At 34.7% G+C, this 20,945-nt stretch overlaps 3 protein-coding genes and 1 long non-coding RNA gene across 4 annotated transcripts in view; 3 read left to right on the top strand and 1 right to left on the bottom strand.

Annotated features, from left to right (window-relative positions):
* LOC118265206 (ATP synthase subunit delta, mitochondrial) overlaps positions 1 to 20,945 on the top strand; it is a 122,446-nt gene that overhangs the window by 37,841 nt on the left and 63,660 nt on the right. The window lies entirely within an intron of this gene.
* Positions 1 to 20,945, top strand: part of LOC118265502 (uncharacterized) — an 82,246-nt gene that overhangs the window by 60,551 nt on the left and 750 nt on the right. The window contains exons 3-7 of the mRNA XM_050705875.1: positions 4,371 to 4,579; positions 11,899 to 12,034; positions 16,582 to 16,715; positions 18,352 to 18,537; positions 19,322 to 19,535. Of these exons, the coding sequence (XP_050561832.1) occupies positions 4,371 to 4,579; positions 11,899 to 12,034; positions 16,582 to 16,715; positions 18,352 to 18,537; positions 19,322 to 19,535 (879 nt within the window). The remainder of the gene's footprint in view (positions 1 to 4,370; positions 4,580 to 11,898; positions 12,035 to 16,581; positions 16,716 to 18,351; positions 18,538 to 19,321; positions 19,536 to 20,945) is intronic.
* Positions 14,540 to 15,618, top strand: LOC118265503 (brachyurin). Its single transcript, XM_035578409.2, has one exon. It carries the CDS (start codon positions 14,564 to 14,566, stop codon positions 15,431 to 15,433), a length of 870 nt encoding a protein of 289 aa, XP_035434302.2. The 5' UTR covers positions 14,540 to 14,563; the 3' UTR covers positions 15,434 to 15,618.
* Positions 18,385 to 19,437, bottom strand: LOC118265504 (uncharacterized). The gene is made up of 3 exons (XR_004782756.2): positions 19,301 to 19,437; positions 18,905 to 18,979; positions 18,385 to 18,521 (listed from the first exon to the last, which is right to left on the bottom strand). It is a non-coding gene; the product is annotated as an uncharacterized LOC118265504 (long non-coding RNA).

Below are 20,945 nucleotides of genomic sequence, written 5' to 3'. Positions count from 1 at the left end.
AATTAATTGCCTGATTGAAGGCGAGAAAAAAATCATGAGTATTCAAAGTATTTCTTTTTATGTATGGCTCCGTCTGATTTAAAAAAAATATAATAACGTGGCAGACACACCTGAGTATTATATGTACCTACATAATGTGACACAAAAACTCATTGGTCTCATCTGAAAAAACGAGGTTATTGGTCTAAATAAAATAAAATAAAAATAGAACGAATCACCCAATAACAGTGTGTTATCAATTTTAATTTAGTTAAGTGTGAATAATGATATTCACAGTTGGTATATAATGGTATCTAGGCCAAAAAGTAATAAGTGCCATTGTCACGTCATGTTTATAATATGAGCTAATAACTCAAGGTAATTTTTATAACAGACAAACAAAAAGCCTCCTGGTCACGCATAGTCGACCTTATATATTTATAGACTGAAGAATAGCTACCTAGTGGGTATCATAAGTGAAGAAAAATAGCGCTCTCTTTCATAGTTCCCGATGTCACATAGTGGACATTCATGAGAAGTTATTGTAATTATGTTCGCAACCGACTTGCGTCCTTTGGCACATATATTTGTGTTCACCTACAATTGAGGTGCTCGTGGCTTAGGTAGATAGTTATTTACGACTTGGTCATCAACTGCTATTTTCAGATATTAAAGCACGCATCTATTACTAGATATAAACTATTAAATAAAATAAATGAAAGCACTTGGGACAAAGCTCAAAAAATAAAGTGTTGTTACAAGACATCTTTACACGACTATTTATTCTTTAAAGTGCCTAAACCGTCTCGTCGCTATACGAGCAAAGAGCCTAATCATGTTAGATACATAGGTACTTAGTATTATTAACGCTTTTTACCCGTAAACTTGTAGTAATGTATATTTTTATTTTCACGTACCTACCGTCGCGACGGATCAACTTGGGTCGCTGGCCTCTGAATAAAAAATATTTTGCAGTGAACTTCTTGAGTTTTACCGCTAAGGTAAACTCATCCTTTTGAATGGAGTAACTCTCTTAAAAGTACATTCGCTAAACTAAAATTAAACTAATAACATTTTGTTTATTTTTGTCTAGTCACTAGGTACACACACAGAGAGACACATATTACCTGTTACGTTAATTGTTTTCGAACAAATTTTATACTAATTAAAAAACAAACATGTCGAATTTATCACAGACAACTATTAATTCAAGGACTAGCTTTTTATACGCCTTTTACGTTTTATTGCTTTTAAACACGATTCTGTCTAGTCAACTAGAAACTTGGTATTTTTATTTCCACTTTTAACTCTAATATTAAAATGATTAGCCAATGTCTTCTATTCTAATTTTGATGTGTGGGTGAACTGAGGGACCACACTGGGAATTCGCGAAATTAATGTTCTAGGATTTAGTAGTAGACCTAAAACAATTGTAGAACGAATCTGGGAATTTGTAAACAAATATATTAAAAACTACGACCCATAAAGTGTGGTCCCTCAGTTCTCAAAGACGATCAGCCAGATCTCGGAAAGTATCTTATAAAAGAAGGTTTTGTGAATACAGACATTTAGTAAATAATTTGTAAAGATATCTATTAAATAACAGACCACAAAGCATTAAAGATAAAAAAAAGTATAGCAACTGAACTGTGGTCCCTCAGTCCACATAACAAAGATAAATATTTTAGTGAATATTACTGAATAAAACCGTTATTATTCTACATAAAGTTTTAGTAAAAGTCTTAAAACATATTGTAAAAAGAAATGGATCTTAAATATAGAAGCATTTCGAAGATAGCGATGATTAAAAGTGGTCCCTCAATCCTCTCCTCCACTGACATATAGACACTGCTAGCTGCTAGACGAGAGGAATATCAGAAAGTCTAGTGTACTTAACATTTAGTAATAGTTTTCTACTAAATAATAGGTATATAAAATTTTGTATTTCTTACCTCTAAGCTGAGAAAATATTAATTTTCTAATCCTATGAAAATAGGTAGACCAGTGTGACCACAAAATCAAACAAAGTGTAGACAGTACTATTATTCTTTATTTATTTAGATGAAACGAAAACAAGGTTGTACGGTTAATTTAATGCTTTATTACATGGCGTATGTGTATTTAATAAAAAGTAGAAAAAAGTGCAAAATTAATAGTGTAGGTAAGTATATTTGTTGGACTCATCGTAGCAAAAGAAACGCTCATTAATAAAACAGTGACATCGGTAATGGCCAAGACCGCCTGGAGTTAATGATGGAAAGAATTCAGATGCGCCCAGGATTTTGTAAGTTTTGTTCTTTAAGGCCGGGACTCCAAGTACATTCGCTTACTAAAAGATGTAAACTAATAACATTTTGTTTAGCTTTGGAGTTCAGTACGCATTCAAGATGGCCGGCCGGCGCGCGCGCGGGTCACTAGGTGACATCGCTCACTGCACGCCGCTCACAGACTGCGCGTCGTCCGCGCACAGCTCACATCTCCGATCGCGACATACAAATATTACACATCTCCGCACAGCGATCTCCACTGAAGCTGAGCGGAGAGGAGACGTGTCAATAACTCAATTCTATTGGTTGTTTAAAAAACATCTCCTCTCCGCTCGTCTCGTCTCCGCTTTGGTGGAGTCCCGGCCTTACGGTAACAGGAACATTACTAAGACAATTTTTATCATAGTGCCATTCAAATCGAATGAAATTATTTTTGAAAGCTCGTAATTGTAACTAAATTGATGATCAAGTTCCTGTTTCCTGTTAACCATACAACCTTGTTTTCGTTTCATCTAAATAAATAAAAAATAATAGTACTGTCTACACTTTGTTTGATTTTGTGGTCACACTGGTCTACCTATTTTCATAGGATTAGAAAATTAATATTTTCTCAGCTTAGAGACAAAATTTTATATACCTATTATTTAGTAGAAAACTATTACTAAATGTTAAGTACACTAGACTTTCTGATATTCCTCTCGTCTAGCAGCTAGCAGTGTCTAAATGTCAGTGGAGGAGAGGATTGAGGGACCACTTTTAATCATCGCTATCTTCGAAATGCTTCGATATTTTAGATCCATTTCTTTTTACAATATGTTTTAAGACTTTTACTAAAACTTTATGTAGAATAATAACGGTTTTATTCAGTAATATTCACTAAAATATTTATTTTGTTATGTGGACTGAGGGACCACAGTTCAGTTGCTATACTTTTTTTTATCTTTAATGCTTTGTGGTCTGTTATTTAATAGATATCTTTACAAATTATTTACTAAATGTCTGTATTCACAAAACCTTCTTTTATAAGATACTTTCCGAGATCTGGCTGATCGTCTTTGAGAACTGAGGGACCACACTTTATGGGTCGTAGTTTTTAATATATTTGTTTACAAATTCCCAGATTCGTTCTACAATTGTTTTAGGTCTACTACTAAATCCTAGAACATTAATTTCGCGAATTCCCAGTGTGGTCCCTCAGTTCACCCACAGTTGCAATGTAGCAGTGAAAATCATAAAACGTGCAAACCATAAAACTGACGGAAATGGTTTATAGCACGCAAGAAGGATGCGAGCTATTTCACGGAGCTTTTCCATTTCACTTGATTGCACATTATATTTCATCAGCATTTCTTCCCACGTTCGGATTACGGAAATCGTTGCAGAGTATAGTGTGGGTGACTACCTGCCTGCGTACACCATCTCCACTATACGACGTCGGAATATTTACACCGCTCTATCAATAGCAATCAGATAACAAAACCTGCGCGTAAACAACCGCGGCTCGGATCCTCATCAATGTAAACTTACATGCGACAGTTATTACTATAATTGTCCTTCTGTACCTCACTCTGCCTCTCACTCTCATATTACCCACCACACAATAACAGCAGGTATATAAAACGTGTTGTCATGAACCTTGAGTTTACCGAGGCGCACCCAAGATTGTTACTAACAAAGACACATTTTCCTAATACCAAACAACTAGGTACCTAGAACTTTACATCTAAGTGAAAAGAGTTCAAAATACAATGGAAATAAAACGTGGAAAATGGTATGGGTTTCCTTGGATCGTGGGAACAGAAGGGAGCCGACGCAATTTCTGAAAAACGTGACAAACGTCATAAAAAGAACATTGTTGTGCCTGTGACGGGTGCGTGCAAGGCGCGCCTCAGATTACCTACACAAGTACACGCTGCTCACCTATATTTTAACAGGTGCACGTTTGGTGTATGAAAGTGAACCCGCGTAGTAGGATTATGATGATCACTTACTTATATTTGAACTTTTTTATGTAAATAATACCTTTTGCGTAGGATGTTGTTAGACGTGAATATAACGTTAAGATTATGTAAACATTTGTTTCGTCGGTTGTGAAGTAGTGATAGAGCTTGTGTATGTTTCCAGTCCGTGGGCACGCGGAGGTGCGCGTGGAGTTACAAATGGAGCGGTGGGCGGCGCGCGGCGGCTCGGTGCGGCTCCGCTGCGTGCACGACGTGCCGCCCCATCTCCTTGACAAAGTGGTCTTCCTCCGACACGGCACCAAAATCTTCCAGTACATTAGGGACCGGAAACCGCCTTATAGAAACTTTACTACGCCTGGAGCCGTGCTCAACGTAAGTGGATAATGCATATTCTTAAAGAACCGTGTACAAGTACCTAGCATTAATATTTTATTTATTCCTAGACATATAATCAACTCTTTAGAACTTTATCTAGGACCAACATCTCCTTTCATTTAGAAACCTACCTACCCAAAGAATGAGAAGATATACTTAGGTACTGCGAGTCCCGTATTATACAAGAAAAAATGAGTAGCTAGAAATATTGTAGACGTAAATTGTCTTCAATCTCAACCGAAACCAGATGAGTTACACGCATCGTCTCTGAATGCCGTAGTTGTATTATTCTGAGAATATTTCTCGGTAGTATCGTAGGTATCTCTGTCTGCAATACATATTTATGACAAAGCGTCATGTAAAGTAACTGGCGCTGATCTGCAAAGCTTCCACTCAGTCATAGTAATGAATACAAACGTACAGTCGCACTAAAGCGTACATTTTGCATGACCGACGCAAAGCCTCCACGAACAAAGGTAACAGTAAACTAGCTGCACGCCTAATTAATCGACTGGGGGAACTAGTATTATCGTTGCCCAGATTGCATCTCGGCAATCATAATACTGACACTTTCTGGGTCAACAACCTTATTAAATAAACCTTAATCACCATTTCTCACTAGTAATAATAATTATGGCAATTTTCTACAGAGGTAAACTGTCGCATTTTTATATGAAACACCTGCATCGCGCTGACCTTATATTCTGTGAAATACAACATAGCAAATATTAGTACTTTTATTAATTTAGAAAAAATGAAACTATTATTTATTAGACAAATACGTATAAAAGAACTGGCACGGTATATTTACAAAATTGCCGCGTTGAAACACATAACCACCTAAAATTATACGAAAAAGTCCTAGCATTACTGGCTGCACTATTATTTAACTCACTTAGCAACTTAATTAATTACTTTATGCAAGTTTCAGCCTAACAAACGAGCACTTTGAGCCAGATACGTGTTGAACACCAGCGTAAGAACACGTATATTCAAAACAATGGTTATTTTTGTTCTAAACTGTTACTGCGGTTTATATGAAAATTTATTTGTACCGAGGGTGTGTCTGCTGAATATTTTTACCTGAAAATAGGTGTGGAGAAGTTTTGAAGGATTGTTGTTATAACTTAACACTTTAGTCAAGACTTTTGTTATAAAAGGAGTAAATAATGAAATGGTTTTGATTTTAGTTTTACTTTATAAAAACTACAATGAATAGAGCAGGCGCAACTACAACGTAAAAATAACGAAAGACTGTTACGTGCCAACTCCTTGTCTAGAAAAAAATATTTCAGTTCCGTTTTCTTTGATTAAAGCACTCTCTACGAGAGTTCAACCGGAGACGGCGTACAATCTCCGGTCGAACTCGCGAGAATGGCACTTTTTCTTTGTACGGGTCTTAAGGCTCTGCGTGTACCTACGTACGTAGTAAACCTACAATGCCTAAGTTAAAAATAACAGTATTTTTAATAAAGTATTTTCCGCAAGCAATTTGCCAATATTTCCTACACAAAAACTTTTTCAAGGTTAGTCTACTGCTTTTTAACTACGCCCAAGTCCTGCAATGGGCGAGTGAAGTCAGTGATAATCTAATAGTCGATTACGTTTCAGGTACCATATCCCAAATTGATCCATAAATAGTATTTGACATATACCGATATCATTCATATCTCTAACTAGATTTGCTGTGTAAAACATGTTTAACCCCGGTTGACAAAAAACAAAATAAATAAAAAAGGAATAATATATATATATCCGGACAGCCGGTAATCGAGCATCTACTGCCATGATGGTAAGCTACGCCGCAAGCCCATGGACAGTGAAACACCAGTGAAGCTCAGTGCGTAATCGGCTAATAGTCGATTACGAATTTAAGGGTTGTTGTTCCCAAATGGGGATGGGGAAGATAGTATTTCCGACATCACTACACGCGAAACACAACGCAAGCGTATCTCTCACGTAGATTTGCTGTGTAGGGTATATTAAAGCCGGCCCATTGTGCCGAAGCATGGCTCTCCCACAATATACCAAAATATATATAAATATAAATATATAAAAATATTTATTAATGCCTACCACCTAACATCTTTCTGTACACGTCTAGATTTTTCTTCTATTCAATCAAAAGTCCAGGCCAATTTAGATCTATATTTAGATGGAAGCAATTTCCTACGCTGCTATGTCAGTCTACGTAGATGTAGACTATTAGGTAACATCAATAACTAGCTGCGAGTCTGCGAATGATAACACAGCATTTTTGTTATCAAACTCACATAAAAGTTTGCCGGCATCACATGAGCGGATATTACTGAATTAATCGCCAGTTGGATCGATGAACCGGAATTAAGCCGGTGACAGTATATGATTGCAATATTCTGAAATGTTAAAACTGAAAACATTTTAATTACTTATCGCCGGCGTAGATTTTGTGTGAGCTACAACCGCCAATTATGAGTCGCGCTGCAATTATTGACGTGTAAGATTTAATTAAAACATTTAAATTCGAAATTTTGATACTCGTATTTCGTAGCAAACCTTGATAAATCCCAGTAATGAAGTCAGCATACCTGCCGTTTCAAATTTCAATCCTATCTGGTAACTGCTCCTTTAAAAATTAAGATGTCCTTCATTCCAAAATGAATCCAATATAGAAGTTACATGTCTGAATTACAAAACACAGTACATATCTACGTCTTACTAACGTTTTTAATGATAAGCTAAAACTGACCTAGAAATTAATCACTTCAAATACACGGCGCAAAATAATATTTGAAATTGATAAGATTACTGAGCTATTGCTAAACACATCTATTATGTCTGTCTAAATAGTATTTAGATAATTATTGTATCGGTGTTTGAAATATTAAAACTTGTAAGCAGTTATTCCAAAGTCTCACCATTAGTAGGTGCACTTGTTTCTAATGTATGTGTAAGTCAGGCGACGGTCCAATATTAATAATAAGAGCATTACTCAAGATTACTCTTATATTTTTCACTTTCTGCAGTGATCCTGAATATGTGAACGTGTCTTAAAAATTTACAGACGTAGGTGCCAGTTGGGTAATGGCTCGGGCGGAGTTAATTTTCCGGGTCAACGTTGCCTTAGGGCTACCACACGATTTCATTTTAACTGGATTCACTGATTTGTCTATACTATCTCTACATAACAATGTAAAAAAACCTTGTTATTGTATTATATTAAATAAGCAAAACATCTCTGAAGTATCTCTGAAAATTCAATTGCTTGTTACAAAATACTTTATCGAGATACATTTGCTACTGAAACTTTCCAAGTGTATCATATTTTAATTGGTTATCAATATCTCCATTGATATTACCTATACCCATTATGAATACATTTCAGTATGAATAAAAGTTTAATAATATGTATTTGGATTTGTCAAAAATGAGGTGTTACAGTGTTAATTTTTGTTGATACTAGTACGTAATTTAAAACTTACTGAGACACTCAAAATGTTACCATTAATCCTTAAAAGCCTTTGCAAGTACTATGATTACAGAACCAAGAGAATTATTTACAAGAGTCTATAAAATAAATTCAATTTACTGCCAGCTTGGAAACCGTGAACTGAAAATGCGTTTAAAATTATTCAGCGTAAATGAATACTTCATACTGGAGGTAATATGATTACACATGAAAATAATAGTGAATTTACATCGGTTGAACCAGTGTGTGGGTATGTAGACCACGTAGTAATGCAGTTGTATAGTTATGTTGTCACTGTAGCTCCCCCTATCAGCAATAACCGCTTATGGCCGTACCCACCAATTGATGTTGGGTCAAGATAACGCCGATGCATAAGTAATGGTAGCCCATCGCCAAACCACAAGGTTAACTCACACTACACCCTCGTATCGATACCCATTCGCAAAACATCGAAAGCTCTAGTTCAATACTCTAGTGCCTTTGTTTTATTTCATGTTAAACCGTAAAGAACCAAATGGCCATCGAATAGCGTAAAGTGACATTCAAATTCTAAAGCTATAGGTACTTTAAAACAATATATTGATTCAGGATTAAGTGTTTATGTTTACGAAGTTTACAGAACTTGCCAAGCAGCGTTGACATGAAGCTAAAAAATATAAAACTACTTATATCCGAGATGTAAACATTATAATTAAGTTTAAGGAATACATGTATTTATCGAGATTAATTCTCAGCAGTAACACGGAATAAATGTCCGTTACAAAGAGAAATATTGGCCACCACACAGCAAGGTTTTCCTCAGGCGCCTTTTCGCTAGTTCACCGTCTAATTGTATAGATCTTAATGAATTAAACGCTTTTCTGTCGACGATTCAAGCCAGCCAACCGGGACATTGTTCACGTATCCTTATGAAAGACTTTCTCTGATTTATTTACGACGTAAAATGTGGGTCGCGTACCAACCATTATAAATCTACTCTCGCAATATAAAGCCGCTAGTGCTGCGTAAGTTAGTATCACGTAGTGTTTGTGTACATATTACAAAAATAGAAGCAAATATATTTAACTCGTCTGTGAAGTGTAGGCGTGATACAAGTTGTTTTACAACCGTGGAGAACACTTCCCAAGTTTCATTATCTCATTATTGAATATTATTTTCCCGCAGCTTTGCGTGGGGTTGCTCCACTCTCGCAAACTTTAGTTTAAATGTAATTTTCAACACTTATCTTTTAAATTAGATACTGAACTGTGTCGTAGTTGTTAAACTTTGGTTTTATATTGTTCTATAGTAGTAAGTAATTTTATAGTAGTAATTTTAATTTTATAGTTAGTAATTTTATATTGTACTTTGACTTATTATTAGACTCGGTCTCAGATGTCGACCTCTGACCGAATTTCTTGCACCCTAGAGACTACAGGTACACACACTCAGACATCACAAGTACGACTAGGTGACGAGTACTCAGGTGTAATTTCTAGTTAATTACTCAGCTTCCGTATCCACAGCTCCACGCTCATAATCTCCGCATAGAGCAATAATAAAGGCTGCAGCGTGTGCTAACAGCAGGTAGTATGCACCTAATGTAAAAGCGCACTTAAATTAATTCGGCGTGCCTTAGGTGGGTTGCATTGCATGCACATTGCTCGTTCCATTTCGCCGCAGGAGGGCGTAACAGGTCGACCTCACTACCAGGTCAATCTAGCAAATTCTGAATATATACGAATGCGAGTGAATTGTCTAAAGGCCTAACTGTCGAGCCGGGGTTACGGATCCTGAATCCCATTGATATACCTTACCAACGACTCGGCTATTGTTTCACTCCATAGGTATATGTAGGTATGTAGGTACGGATGTTGAGGTTGAATTTTAAAACAGTTTCATGTTTAAATTATTTGATAATTATATTGAGGTAAAATAAATAATGCAGTTTACCAAAATAAAGGTTAACCCAAACAATCGGTGTATCGATAAAATATTTTAATGTACAGTGTTTGAAAAGTGAGTTTAGTGATCACTGGTGCAACTGTTAAACATAAGACTAAGTGCCCCAAACCAGATTATAATAAATATGAGCTGAATAATCGTCTTTCTAAAATCTGGATAGTACTACCAGAACATTTTTCGAAAACACGTAATCTATTATACTTTGCTCGTTTACGTATCTATACATAGTTCAAAATATTTACGTGCCCTACTAACCGACCGATACCCAAAAGAAAAAAAAGAATTGAAAAACATCCGACGACCCACAAATTTCAAGGCAAAGCCCGAAGAAATCGATTCACCTGAATAACTACTTACATATTCCCACATTCCTAATTCTATTGGAAACACGTAATCATAATAAGTACTGCCCCAGCCACTTGTTGAACCATCCTTGTAAGCTTCAATATTTCCGTGAGCTTCACCTTTTAACTTAATGACATTCGCCTTTTATAACGACCACAACAAATTCGTAGAAGGGTCAGATTGAGCCATACATGTTGTACCCTAGTCTCTGATAACATCGACTTCCTTTGGTAACAAACTTTTCTGTGGCCCATATTCATATTATGTTATTGTACTACCTAATACCATGACTAATGGCACCATGGTCCGCAATTTACCTTCCCAAAAGAGTATAAAATTGTTCAGCCTGAATTTAACCTGTCGTAGATACGTATTTTTATCAAGCAATCCTCCTATTATATACACGTTATGCTGTGTGTGAATAAAAACACCAGCGAATCGTATGTTTCGTGGGTTTTATCTTCATACGTGATGGTGTGTTCTCAGAATATATTAGAAGTCAGGGAAAACTTAGTTGCAGGTATTATTATCGTCTAAATACTACGCTCTCGATTTAGTAGCCTATTGCTGTTTCCCATTATTTGAGTAAGAGATTTTTTTAGGGTTCCGTGGCCAAATGGCAAAAAACGGAACCCTTATAGATTCGTCATGTCTGTCCGTCCGTCCGTCCGTCCGTCCGTCCGTCCGTATGTCACAGCCATTTATTTCCGAAACTGTTGGGCCTATATAGTTGAAACTTTGTAGGATTATGTATTTTGGTAACCGCTATTCGAATTTTGAACAAAAAATTATAAATTAAAAAATTAAAGGGGGGCACTCCATACATGGAATTGACTAAAAAAAATTTTTTTTCAGCTAACATATCCGTGATGGGTGTCTATGGATAGGTCTTTAAAAAAGACATTAAAGTTCCTAAAACCACTTTTCGTCAAAATCAATAGTTTGAAAGTTAGACGCTTCCAAAGTGGAAAAATGAGTGTCCTGAGAGTGAGAAAACTGAAAAAAATATATGCTGTAGATTTCAATAGAAACTAACAACGAAAATTGGTTTGAACGAGATATCATTTTTAGTTTTTTAGAAATAAAACATTTTCAAAAACCGCAAATATAACTTTGTCGTTCATACAAACACTATGTAAAACCAAGTTATTTTACAACTTTTATGTTATGTCATCTACTTGCTGTTACGGAACCCTTCATGGGCGAGTCCGACTCGCACTTGGCCGGTTTTATTTATCTACACTACAACAATGAACCAGAAAAGCAGAAGCTTTAAATAATTTAGTAGTTAACCAGACAAATTCAAATTACGTTTGTTTGGTAGGTATATACACCTGTATTTACCACTGCAAAATTCATACCTTTAACCGAGAATAAAACCCTGCTGAGCAGACCCACTTACGACCAAATAACAATAATGTTACTTAAAGAAAATCTATAGGATACTATTGTTAAAAAAGTAAAACCTCTTTCAATTAACGATTCTACAAACCGTACTCTTGCAACGGTCGCCAGCATTCTATTAAAATTCACTGAGCGTCTTTGTCTGCAACTAATTGACTTGTTTGCTTCATTTCAGATCGCCTTAGCTACGGAAAACTCTATAATCCTGCAGAACTTGGATTTCGCTGCGAGTGGCAGCTACTCGTGCGAGGTGTCACTCGACACTCCTATATACACGAAAGCCTCCACTGAAAAACAGCTCACAGTATTCCGTAAGTTTTCAATGTTCGAGTATTGTTCCATTTTGTAGCAAGCCTGGTTTATACACGTTGTTTTTTGGTTATGTGCTGATCTCTGAAACTTGTTGGCAGATTTTTTATAGAAATACTTTAGTGTTTGATAGATATTATATTGTAACACTAAAAAGTTAGATCGATCAATTTCGTGTAGTTTTAGTGATTCTAGAATATACCAATAATAATAAGATAACCATTAATTTTCCTGAATAAATATAGAATGGAACGTTCCTTCACATCGCAGGCACTGGTATTTTAAGCACAAATACCAGAATAGTTACAATTATCAAAGCAATTAGGCGCATTAATTGTTCATGTGATGTCAGCCTTGTTACGTAATAATATATGTCTATGAATAATTTTCTATTTACAATACTAGTTTATAACGACAATAATAAACACTAATTGCAATTGATGCGAGTTACTATTGTAGGTACTATGAACAGCTCCTTATCAATACATTTTAAATCTAAGTTGGTTTTAGATTAGATAAGTTGCTCGTTTATCAGTCTTTGTCTGAAATTCACGTCTCTACTTTTGTTAAATGACAAAGAACTTAACATGCAAGTGTTGTTCAAAATAGCCAATTGTTTTCCCTTAAACCAACCGCCCCTAAACTTTGAATATAAAACAACACTATAGAAGCCGATATTCAAATAAAAGTATCCATTTACTGCCCAAAACATCGTCATTAGCTATCTATTAGAATGCACGATCAACTTCGACCGGCACGTGAGACGCATACCAAACTACATAGATACCACGCACCATTAAAATTTGACAACAAAATATCATACCATTTTGAACTTTATTCCTAAAGCCAATAAACTAAAATTTAACACTGAACGGTCAAGCAATTCGTCTAAAGATACAGATAGCTGAATCGAGCTATTGCGGATCAGAAATTGCGGGTTGATTAGGTTTTGATTTTGCTACCGAATTGAGCAAATTCGATGAAGCCTGACATGAATAAATGCAACATCAGCAAGACAAATATCGTCAGTATTTAGGTACCTACTGTATATAATGATATCGTACTTAATACTTTGATTGACGTCAACTGCCTCAATAAGTCCTTATTGTTGGAAAATAATGCAAATAAAATATTTTCGTTTTCGCTTCCAAACGCTGTTGAAATTATTGTTCTCTTGCGCGAGGAAATGTTTGTTGGTTTTCTCTTCTCTGATCATTTATCAAGTCCGGGGTCGAGCAACAAATATCGTGGTCTCGTTTTTATTGAGGAGAATCCGTTTCCGTTCCCCGATACTTTATACGTATGTGTTCGTAAGGTAACCCAGATGTATTATGTAGCTCCCAAGTAGCAAAACGTAAGGTTACTTTAGGTTCCACAAAGTTTGCCAAACTGTATGTATTGAAAATCCCTAAAAGTGAATTTAGGACTATTAGTTCTTGTAAAGATTACACAAGTCATTTTTGGGCGTCAAAACTTACGCACGTAGGTATAGACACGTTGGGGGACCGATAGTAGGTAAAGCCGCAGGCCCCCGAAATCGGCCGTAATTTGGAACCCTACAACGTAATAAATGATTAATCGAGCACTGAAAAGGTTCGGGAAGGAAATACCTCACCCAATGGTAGTAAATCAACAGCTATTACAGGTAAAAGTGAACGAGGGAATGTTACTTAGCGACTGAAAAATGAGACCAAATAGAGGAAAAGAAAATCACTAATCGACGCAGTATATTATGTAGCCATGTACATATACTTACTTTCTGGAAACTTATGCGAGTATATCGTCGTATCTAATTTTCTAATGATTGAATGATTGAATGGTTGAAAATAAAAATTGTGGAAAATGTTATCCTCATTCATTAACGAAAAACAAAAATTATTATATAAAAATGGGTTTACAATACCTTTGTTTACAATAATTTAATTTAAAATAAAAAAACGACTGATTCACTACACTAAATAAGAAACACGATGTGGTTTGAAACATAGTTCTTGTGAGTAAGCCATGTCCTTTAATTAATAGTTAGATATTAAACTAAACTATAAAACAATATTTTATTACTATATAAAACAAAATAGCTATCTTAAATATTTTTACTTCAATAAAATTAATTAGATTTTCTCATATCGATATGCGCATATTAGAAAAGCTCACAATGTTAAGGAAAATTTCTAAAAAATGTTATTTATCAAGCGAATATCAAATATTATTATTATTAGACACAAAAAATTGTTTTGAAAACATCATAAAAGAATTCTAGAAAATAAATGCACGTTAATCCCAGGCTTAGCAGATATAGTGCTATACTAAGGTGTCTCTCTTATTCCATTCTTCGGGCAAAATTACCAATCAATTAAATCGAAAAGTGTTAATCCCTGTAAAATAGGGGCAATAAAATCTTTATCGGCTTAACTTTTTATTTATTAGCTGTCGGTCTGAGTTAAAAATTAAAAAAAGATAAATTAAGAGTGAGATAACTTGCAAAGTATATAAAGTGCCCGTCCTATGCCGATACTCAACGAACGTCCACAATGCGCGCGTTCCTAGTAATCTGTCTGTTGTTTATTCACTCCGCCTGGATCCACGATACTGTGGCCGAGGAGTTAATAGGATGGCATCAGAAAGTTGGCATGATAAATGCTGAACTTATAAAGTTGTCTGAAGAAGCGACGCTAAACAGTCGCATCGTGGGAGGAGCCGTGGCTCCAGTGTACGCTCACCCCTACCTCGCTGGTCTACTCATCGACATCATAGGCTTCTCGTCACCCTCAGCGTGTGGAGGATCGCTTCTTTCTGCAAATAGAATCCTTACAGCGGCTCACTGCTGGTTTGACGGATTTAATCAAGCTCATCGAATGACTGCTGTGCTGGGATCCCCATTCTTATTCCATGGAGGTTTAAGAGTATTTCCATCTGCCATTGCACTTCACCCTGCTTATGACTCCCGAACATTCGCCAATGACATAGCAATGTTATATTTACCCGTCCACATTCCATTTTCTGGCCAAATTCAGCCGATAGCATTACCATCAGGATCGCTTCTGCATATGGACTATACAAACGAAACGGTTATCGCTGCCGGCTATGGAAGATACTCTGATGTGACGAACCCTACGACTAACACGATGGCTCGATATGTTGCGCTGGAAGTGATAGAACTACAAAAATGTCGCTCGTTCTACGGTGACTTGGTGCTAGATTCGAACATTTGTACAAACGGCTATGGAGGAGTTGGTATTTGCCAGGGAGACTCAGGGGGACCTTTGACAATGAATGTTAATGGACAGCCAGTGTTGATCGGCGTGAGTTCATTTGTGGCACGTGACGGATGTGAATTACAGTTCCCTTCTGCCTTCGCACGAGTCAGCAGTTACATCAACTGGATACGTGTACAAATATAAATCAACACAAGTAATAAATATTAATTCCAGGACCCGTTTTAAAAAAATGTTTTCCCATAGCAATATAAAAACATTTTGTTTAATTCATCTTCCCAAAGATGCACAAGTGTAATAAATATACTTAACGTCCGCCAGCATATTGTTAGAGATCTGATCTAAACTAATAAAACATTATAAAATTGTTACATTATATTTGTTTGATATAAGTATTTAATAGCTGCCTATAACGTATAAAATGGTACCGTACTTAATTATATTTCTTTAACTAATAGTACCTAATTAAAAAGTCTATAATAGATACATACATTATATATTAATTACATATTTGTAGTTAGCTTCTATAACAAATTTGATCAATTTTAATCTCAAAAGAGTAGAGCTGAAACTAATTTTGGTGCAAATAAAGGCAACTACGTATTTGTTCTTAATTAATCAATGGAAGATTTATCGCCTCCTTTCTTTGCTACCTTAACTAGTTATTAATTACATTGGATTTACAAAATTTCAGCACAATGCTGTAAGAGAATTAGGAAAACAAAAACTCGATGGAAACATAATATTAATTATCTATTTGTTATTGATCATGACACTTTGTTTTTATTATGTAAAGGATAAAATGTGACAACATTGGACAACCGTACTTATGTGGCTACGCATTGTTCTCAGTCACAACAATATGCGACAACGGAATACGGATTATGTGGTGTTTACTATACTTACTAGATAATCAGGATTAGCGTAAAATGTTGAGATTAATGTCTACATGTATTGTCCTAATCCGGCACTAAGCCAGACGTAATATGACACGTTCAGTAAACATTCATCAATTTTATGAAACTAAATACATTGTTGGCTTATATTAAAGGCCAATAATACGAAGTAATTCAACAAATTAAACTGTATTAGGAAATCAGTCTGGTGAATAAAAAAATGTCAAATCACCAGAAAAAGGAAACGGTAACCTATTGCATGAAATTATACATCTTATATCCATTACTGCTGCTCAATAAATTAAAACTGTGTATAGTATAGATATTTTAGGTACCATTGACTTTATCTCATAATTAAACTATGCTATTTGTAACCATCCAGCACCTTTCAAAAATCAAGTAATTTAATGTTTACGAACATTATTTACCACTCTTCAGATCCACAAAAGCATCACCCTAGGATCGACTTCCCGACGCGCTACCTCAGCTTCGGAGAGACTCTTCGAGCTAATTGCACCACGGCGCCCGCGGTACCAGCCCCACATATAACATGGTTTATCAATGGTCGAAAGGTGAGCAATAATTCTAACTAATATACATTTTATTCAATGATACCTCAAAGGTCTCAAAATATGATTTCCTATAAAATCAGAAAGACTTTTAACGGAGAGGTACATACAAGAAAAATTTCAGCATGCATACATTTTCTGTTTCAAAATCTTCTGCTATAAACTAGCTGTAATCAAGTAACGAACCACAACAAAGAACATATAAACAAAAATAATTTTTTGCAACAATATTATTGTATTATCTATACATATAATAAAATCGTAGAAAAGTGCTGTCTGTACATTGAAAATAAAAATAAAAAATATAGCAGGGGTTATTGTTATGTCGATGTCGAACCCAAAAATGTAATTAACTTTTTTTTTGTCTGTTTGTCTGTTTGTCTGTTTGTCTGTTTGTCTGTTCGTCTGTGCGCGCTAATCTCAGAAACGGCTGATCCGAGTTGGATGCGGTTTTCACGAATATATTGTGGGATGCTTAAATTTACATTTAGTGTTTGTTTCATGTCAATCGGTTCATAAATAAAAAAGTTATGTCAAATTAAAGAATCACGTCGAACATTCTATGCTTATACCATTAATCTCCGCAACTATTTGACGGATTTGGTTGAAATTTGGTACAGATATAGTTTAGAACCTTAGAAAGGACATAGATATATTTTTATTTCAAAAATCAAAAAATAAAAATAAGAAATAAATTATTTATAAATAATTCTATGTCGATCGTTACACGACTTCGGTTCATGTTATTGTTTTAATTTATCGAAAAAAGTAAATAAATAGTAAAAAGGTATGAAAAAAATAATATCAATATAATAAAACATTTAGTACAAAGAAAATGCTCTAACGGAGTATAGATAATTCTATGTCGATCGTTACACGACTTCGGTTCATGTTATTGTTTTAATTCATCGAAAAAAGTAAATAAATAGTAAAAAGGTATGAAAAAAATAATATCAATATAATTAAACTTTTAGTACAAAGAAAATGCCCGAACGGAGTATAAATAAATAATCCAAGTTGTCTTTATCCTCGATAGATGGCGTTGGGATCGAAATAGATCGCGCTATGGTTTCGTTACATTCATTTGGTTGGGTATCGGCCGAGCGCTTCGGTACTATCGTAGAAAAAGTGTATTATCAGTCGTATGATTATATTATTTGTCTGTAGTGGTCCTGCTGTTTCGTATATTCTAAATTGGTTTCGTTGTATTTGTCAATTAATAAGTTTATTTGTTGGGTTTTCCTGGTTTTTTGGTTAAACTATTTAACGTAGGTTTAGTTTGATATCGATTATTAGTAGTTACTGTAGTTAGTTTTTTTAATAAAATTGTAAGTCTAATTTATAAATTAATTAGATTAGATTTAAGTCGTTTCTTTTAAATTATTTAGTTTAAGCTTGGTTATTATAGCATAGAGGATAGGTTGTAATATAGTTTCTTTTTTAATTGTTATAAATTCGTAATTCGTAGCTTTCTTTAGTTTTAAGTTAGTTTAAGTCCGTTTTTAAACTATTTTTGCAATGCAAGTGAGTATACATCTATTAAATTCAAACGCAGAGCTCATTATGTTGATTTTTGAAGAGTTCCCGCGAGATCGGGAACTATGTGGTTATATTGTATATATTTGTTTTTTGCCGTCAGATGGACGAGTTAGTAGCCCACTCACACAAGTTCCGCGTACCAATGAGTGAACGTAATGGTCGCCGAGGATTACAGCGAAGCTTCGAGTATGACGCTGGCATCAGCAGCCCTCCTCCATTGCTGACCCTCACACATGCCTCTCACGTCGCTACGAGACCTCCTGGCTGCAGCTTAAAGGAAAATCAGGTGACTGAAAACTTTATGAGGTGTAACTTACCTCGGTTCAAATTAAACTTTATGTTTATGCCAAAATAGTACGTTACGGAATAAAATACAATCACGCTGAAAATTATGAACTTAATTACTTTTAACACGGTTGAACCATATCGCGACCAAGCTAATTAAATTCCGAATTCAGTCTAAAATGTCATGGAACATATTTTGTTTACATATAAGTATGTATACATTTTAGATACGTTACGTACTGGGCGCAAGGAAATTACTTTTATGCAAATTAACCATTATGTTCGTACGTGCACGTCTACTGACGTACGTACGTACGCTACGTAGCGCGTAGGTGCGTTCGTAGCATGAAATATTTTTCCTTATTTACCTAAAATATACACGTCTGTACTGCCAACTTGAGCTTTTCTCCCAGAGGCATATATGTCGGCGTCAAATGTCAGATCTGTGAACAGTTGACACATCTTTGTAGATAAATAAATCGTCAATCAATCAAGTGAATACCGAGGTATAAACGTGATGCTATTTGATCAATTTGTTGTAATATTTCGTTACATGAACTAAATAAATTCTAACATGTACAATAATAATGGATCTTTTTGATGTCAAAATTTACTTTTCCTACATACATCGTATGTTTTAAAGTTAGGTATTGTTAATTTAAACACTGACTATATAACTACTTAACCCATGTCTGGTGGACAGTTTATGAAATAATTATATTCTTATGCTACCCAAATATTCGTGAAAATAATAGTAAACTCACCTTTAACCTATACTTTTCCAGATGGCCGAAGTAAAAGAACATGAAGAAATTAACGTTATTCATATGAGCAGTCGGCACAAGAGTCGTAAACCCAGCAAGAGAGATCTTTATGTGACCGTGTCGGAGTTACAAATCGTGGCGACTGGAAGGCTGGAAATTACTTGCGTCAGCACCATACCTGAGTTTAGAAATATCGAAGACAGGTTCGCCGATGTTAGAAACGACACAGTTATAGGTAATTACCACATACACTTATTTACACAACTTTTTAGTGATCCTGTGCTGCCCATGAAATATAATAAAATTCTTAAATAAATAAAATAAAACTCTTTGGATTAATGGAAAAACAAAAAGGTCATGAAATGCCAATTTTTTTTTTTTCGTCCATAACTAAATGGCCTAGGTTCTACACATTTTACATTGAAAAAGCAGACTGTATTTCAGAATTACAAAAATCATTGGCATATAAACAAATAACAGTTATACTGCCAGATCTTTGTTTATTATTTAATAATATTATGTTGACATATTTTATTCATTTTATGATTATTATTAATCTCATTATCGAATTACTGGCCAATGTCGACAAAAAGATGTGAAAGCCATTTGTGTTTTATTTTTAATTGTTTAGTCGTCGAAATAATAAACGGCTTTTACGTAATTTCTCAGAAAAATCAACCAGTACCTACTAATTTATTGTTTGATACCACCATATCTATACATATAATAAGCAGAATAACAAATAAAAAATATCAAATAAATTGGTTATTGAATTTTCTTGTCTAAATTCTTGTCTCTTTTTTATAACTTACCTAATATCTGGCCACTAGAGTCAAAGACAATAAAGAAAACAATTATTGGTGTATTTTAATTCGTCGAAACAATAAATAGCTGGCAATTTTTTACGCAAAAAATAGCCAGTAAGTATTTTTATTTATTGTTTGTTTTCGTTTAGGAACAGATTTATTATTTATCATAAAGTTAACATAAAAAATCCAAAATAATCATTATTTTACCCTACTTGCAGAACTCTGTTATTCTGAATGTAAATAACTGGCAACTAAAACTAAGGAAAAAAATAAGAAAGCCATTTGTGTTTTATTTTTAAAAGTTTATTCATCGACATCGTAAATGGCTTTTGCACATTTTCCTCTCGAGAAAATGCCAGTATTTTTATTTATACTTGTTTATTGTTGTATTACCATCTTCATGCATAGGAACTATCTGGAAATTGCATCTATTGTGGATATAATATGCTATTACTTGTTTTGGAGACCCAATATTGGAAATACATACACTTTTCTTAGATAATCTATAAATTCTATTAATGAAGTTATGAAACTTGTTAATTGTCTTATAGATAGTCGTAAATATAAAATACAAGTGAACTGCTATCAACTAATCTTCATTTTAATAGCTTTACTACTAGACCATAAATATACCTATTGTTATTGAAACCGTCCGTATACAACAAATTTGACCATGATCTATATAACTACAACGGAACGATCAATTCATTTATTTTTTTTGTGACGACCACTATGTCTGTGTACTTTTTGCAATACCTTAAACTGTACCGATATATTTGATTAAAAAAACAATAGGTACTTGAAAAACCTACGTAAACTGCCTACTTGATTTGTTT

Source organism: Spodoptera frugiperda, chromosome 28 (genome assembly GCF_023101765.2).
Source record: "Spodoptera frugiperda isolate SF20-4 chromosome 28, AGI-APGP_CSIRO_Sfru_2.0, whole genome shotgun sequence".
Lineage (NCBI taxonomy): Eukaryota > Metazoa > Arthropoda > Insecta > Lepidoptera > Noctuidae > Spodoptera > Spodoptera frugiperda.
This window is presented reverse-complemented; position numbering and strand designations above follow the sequence as displayed.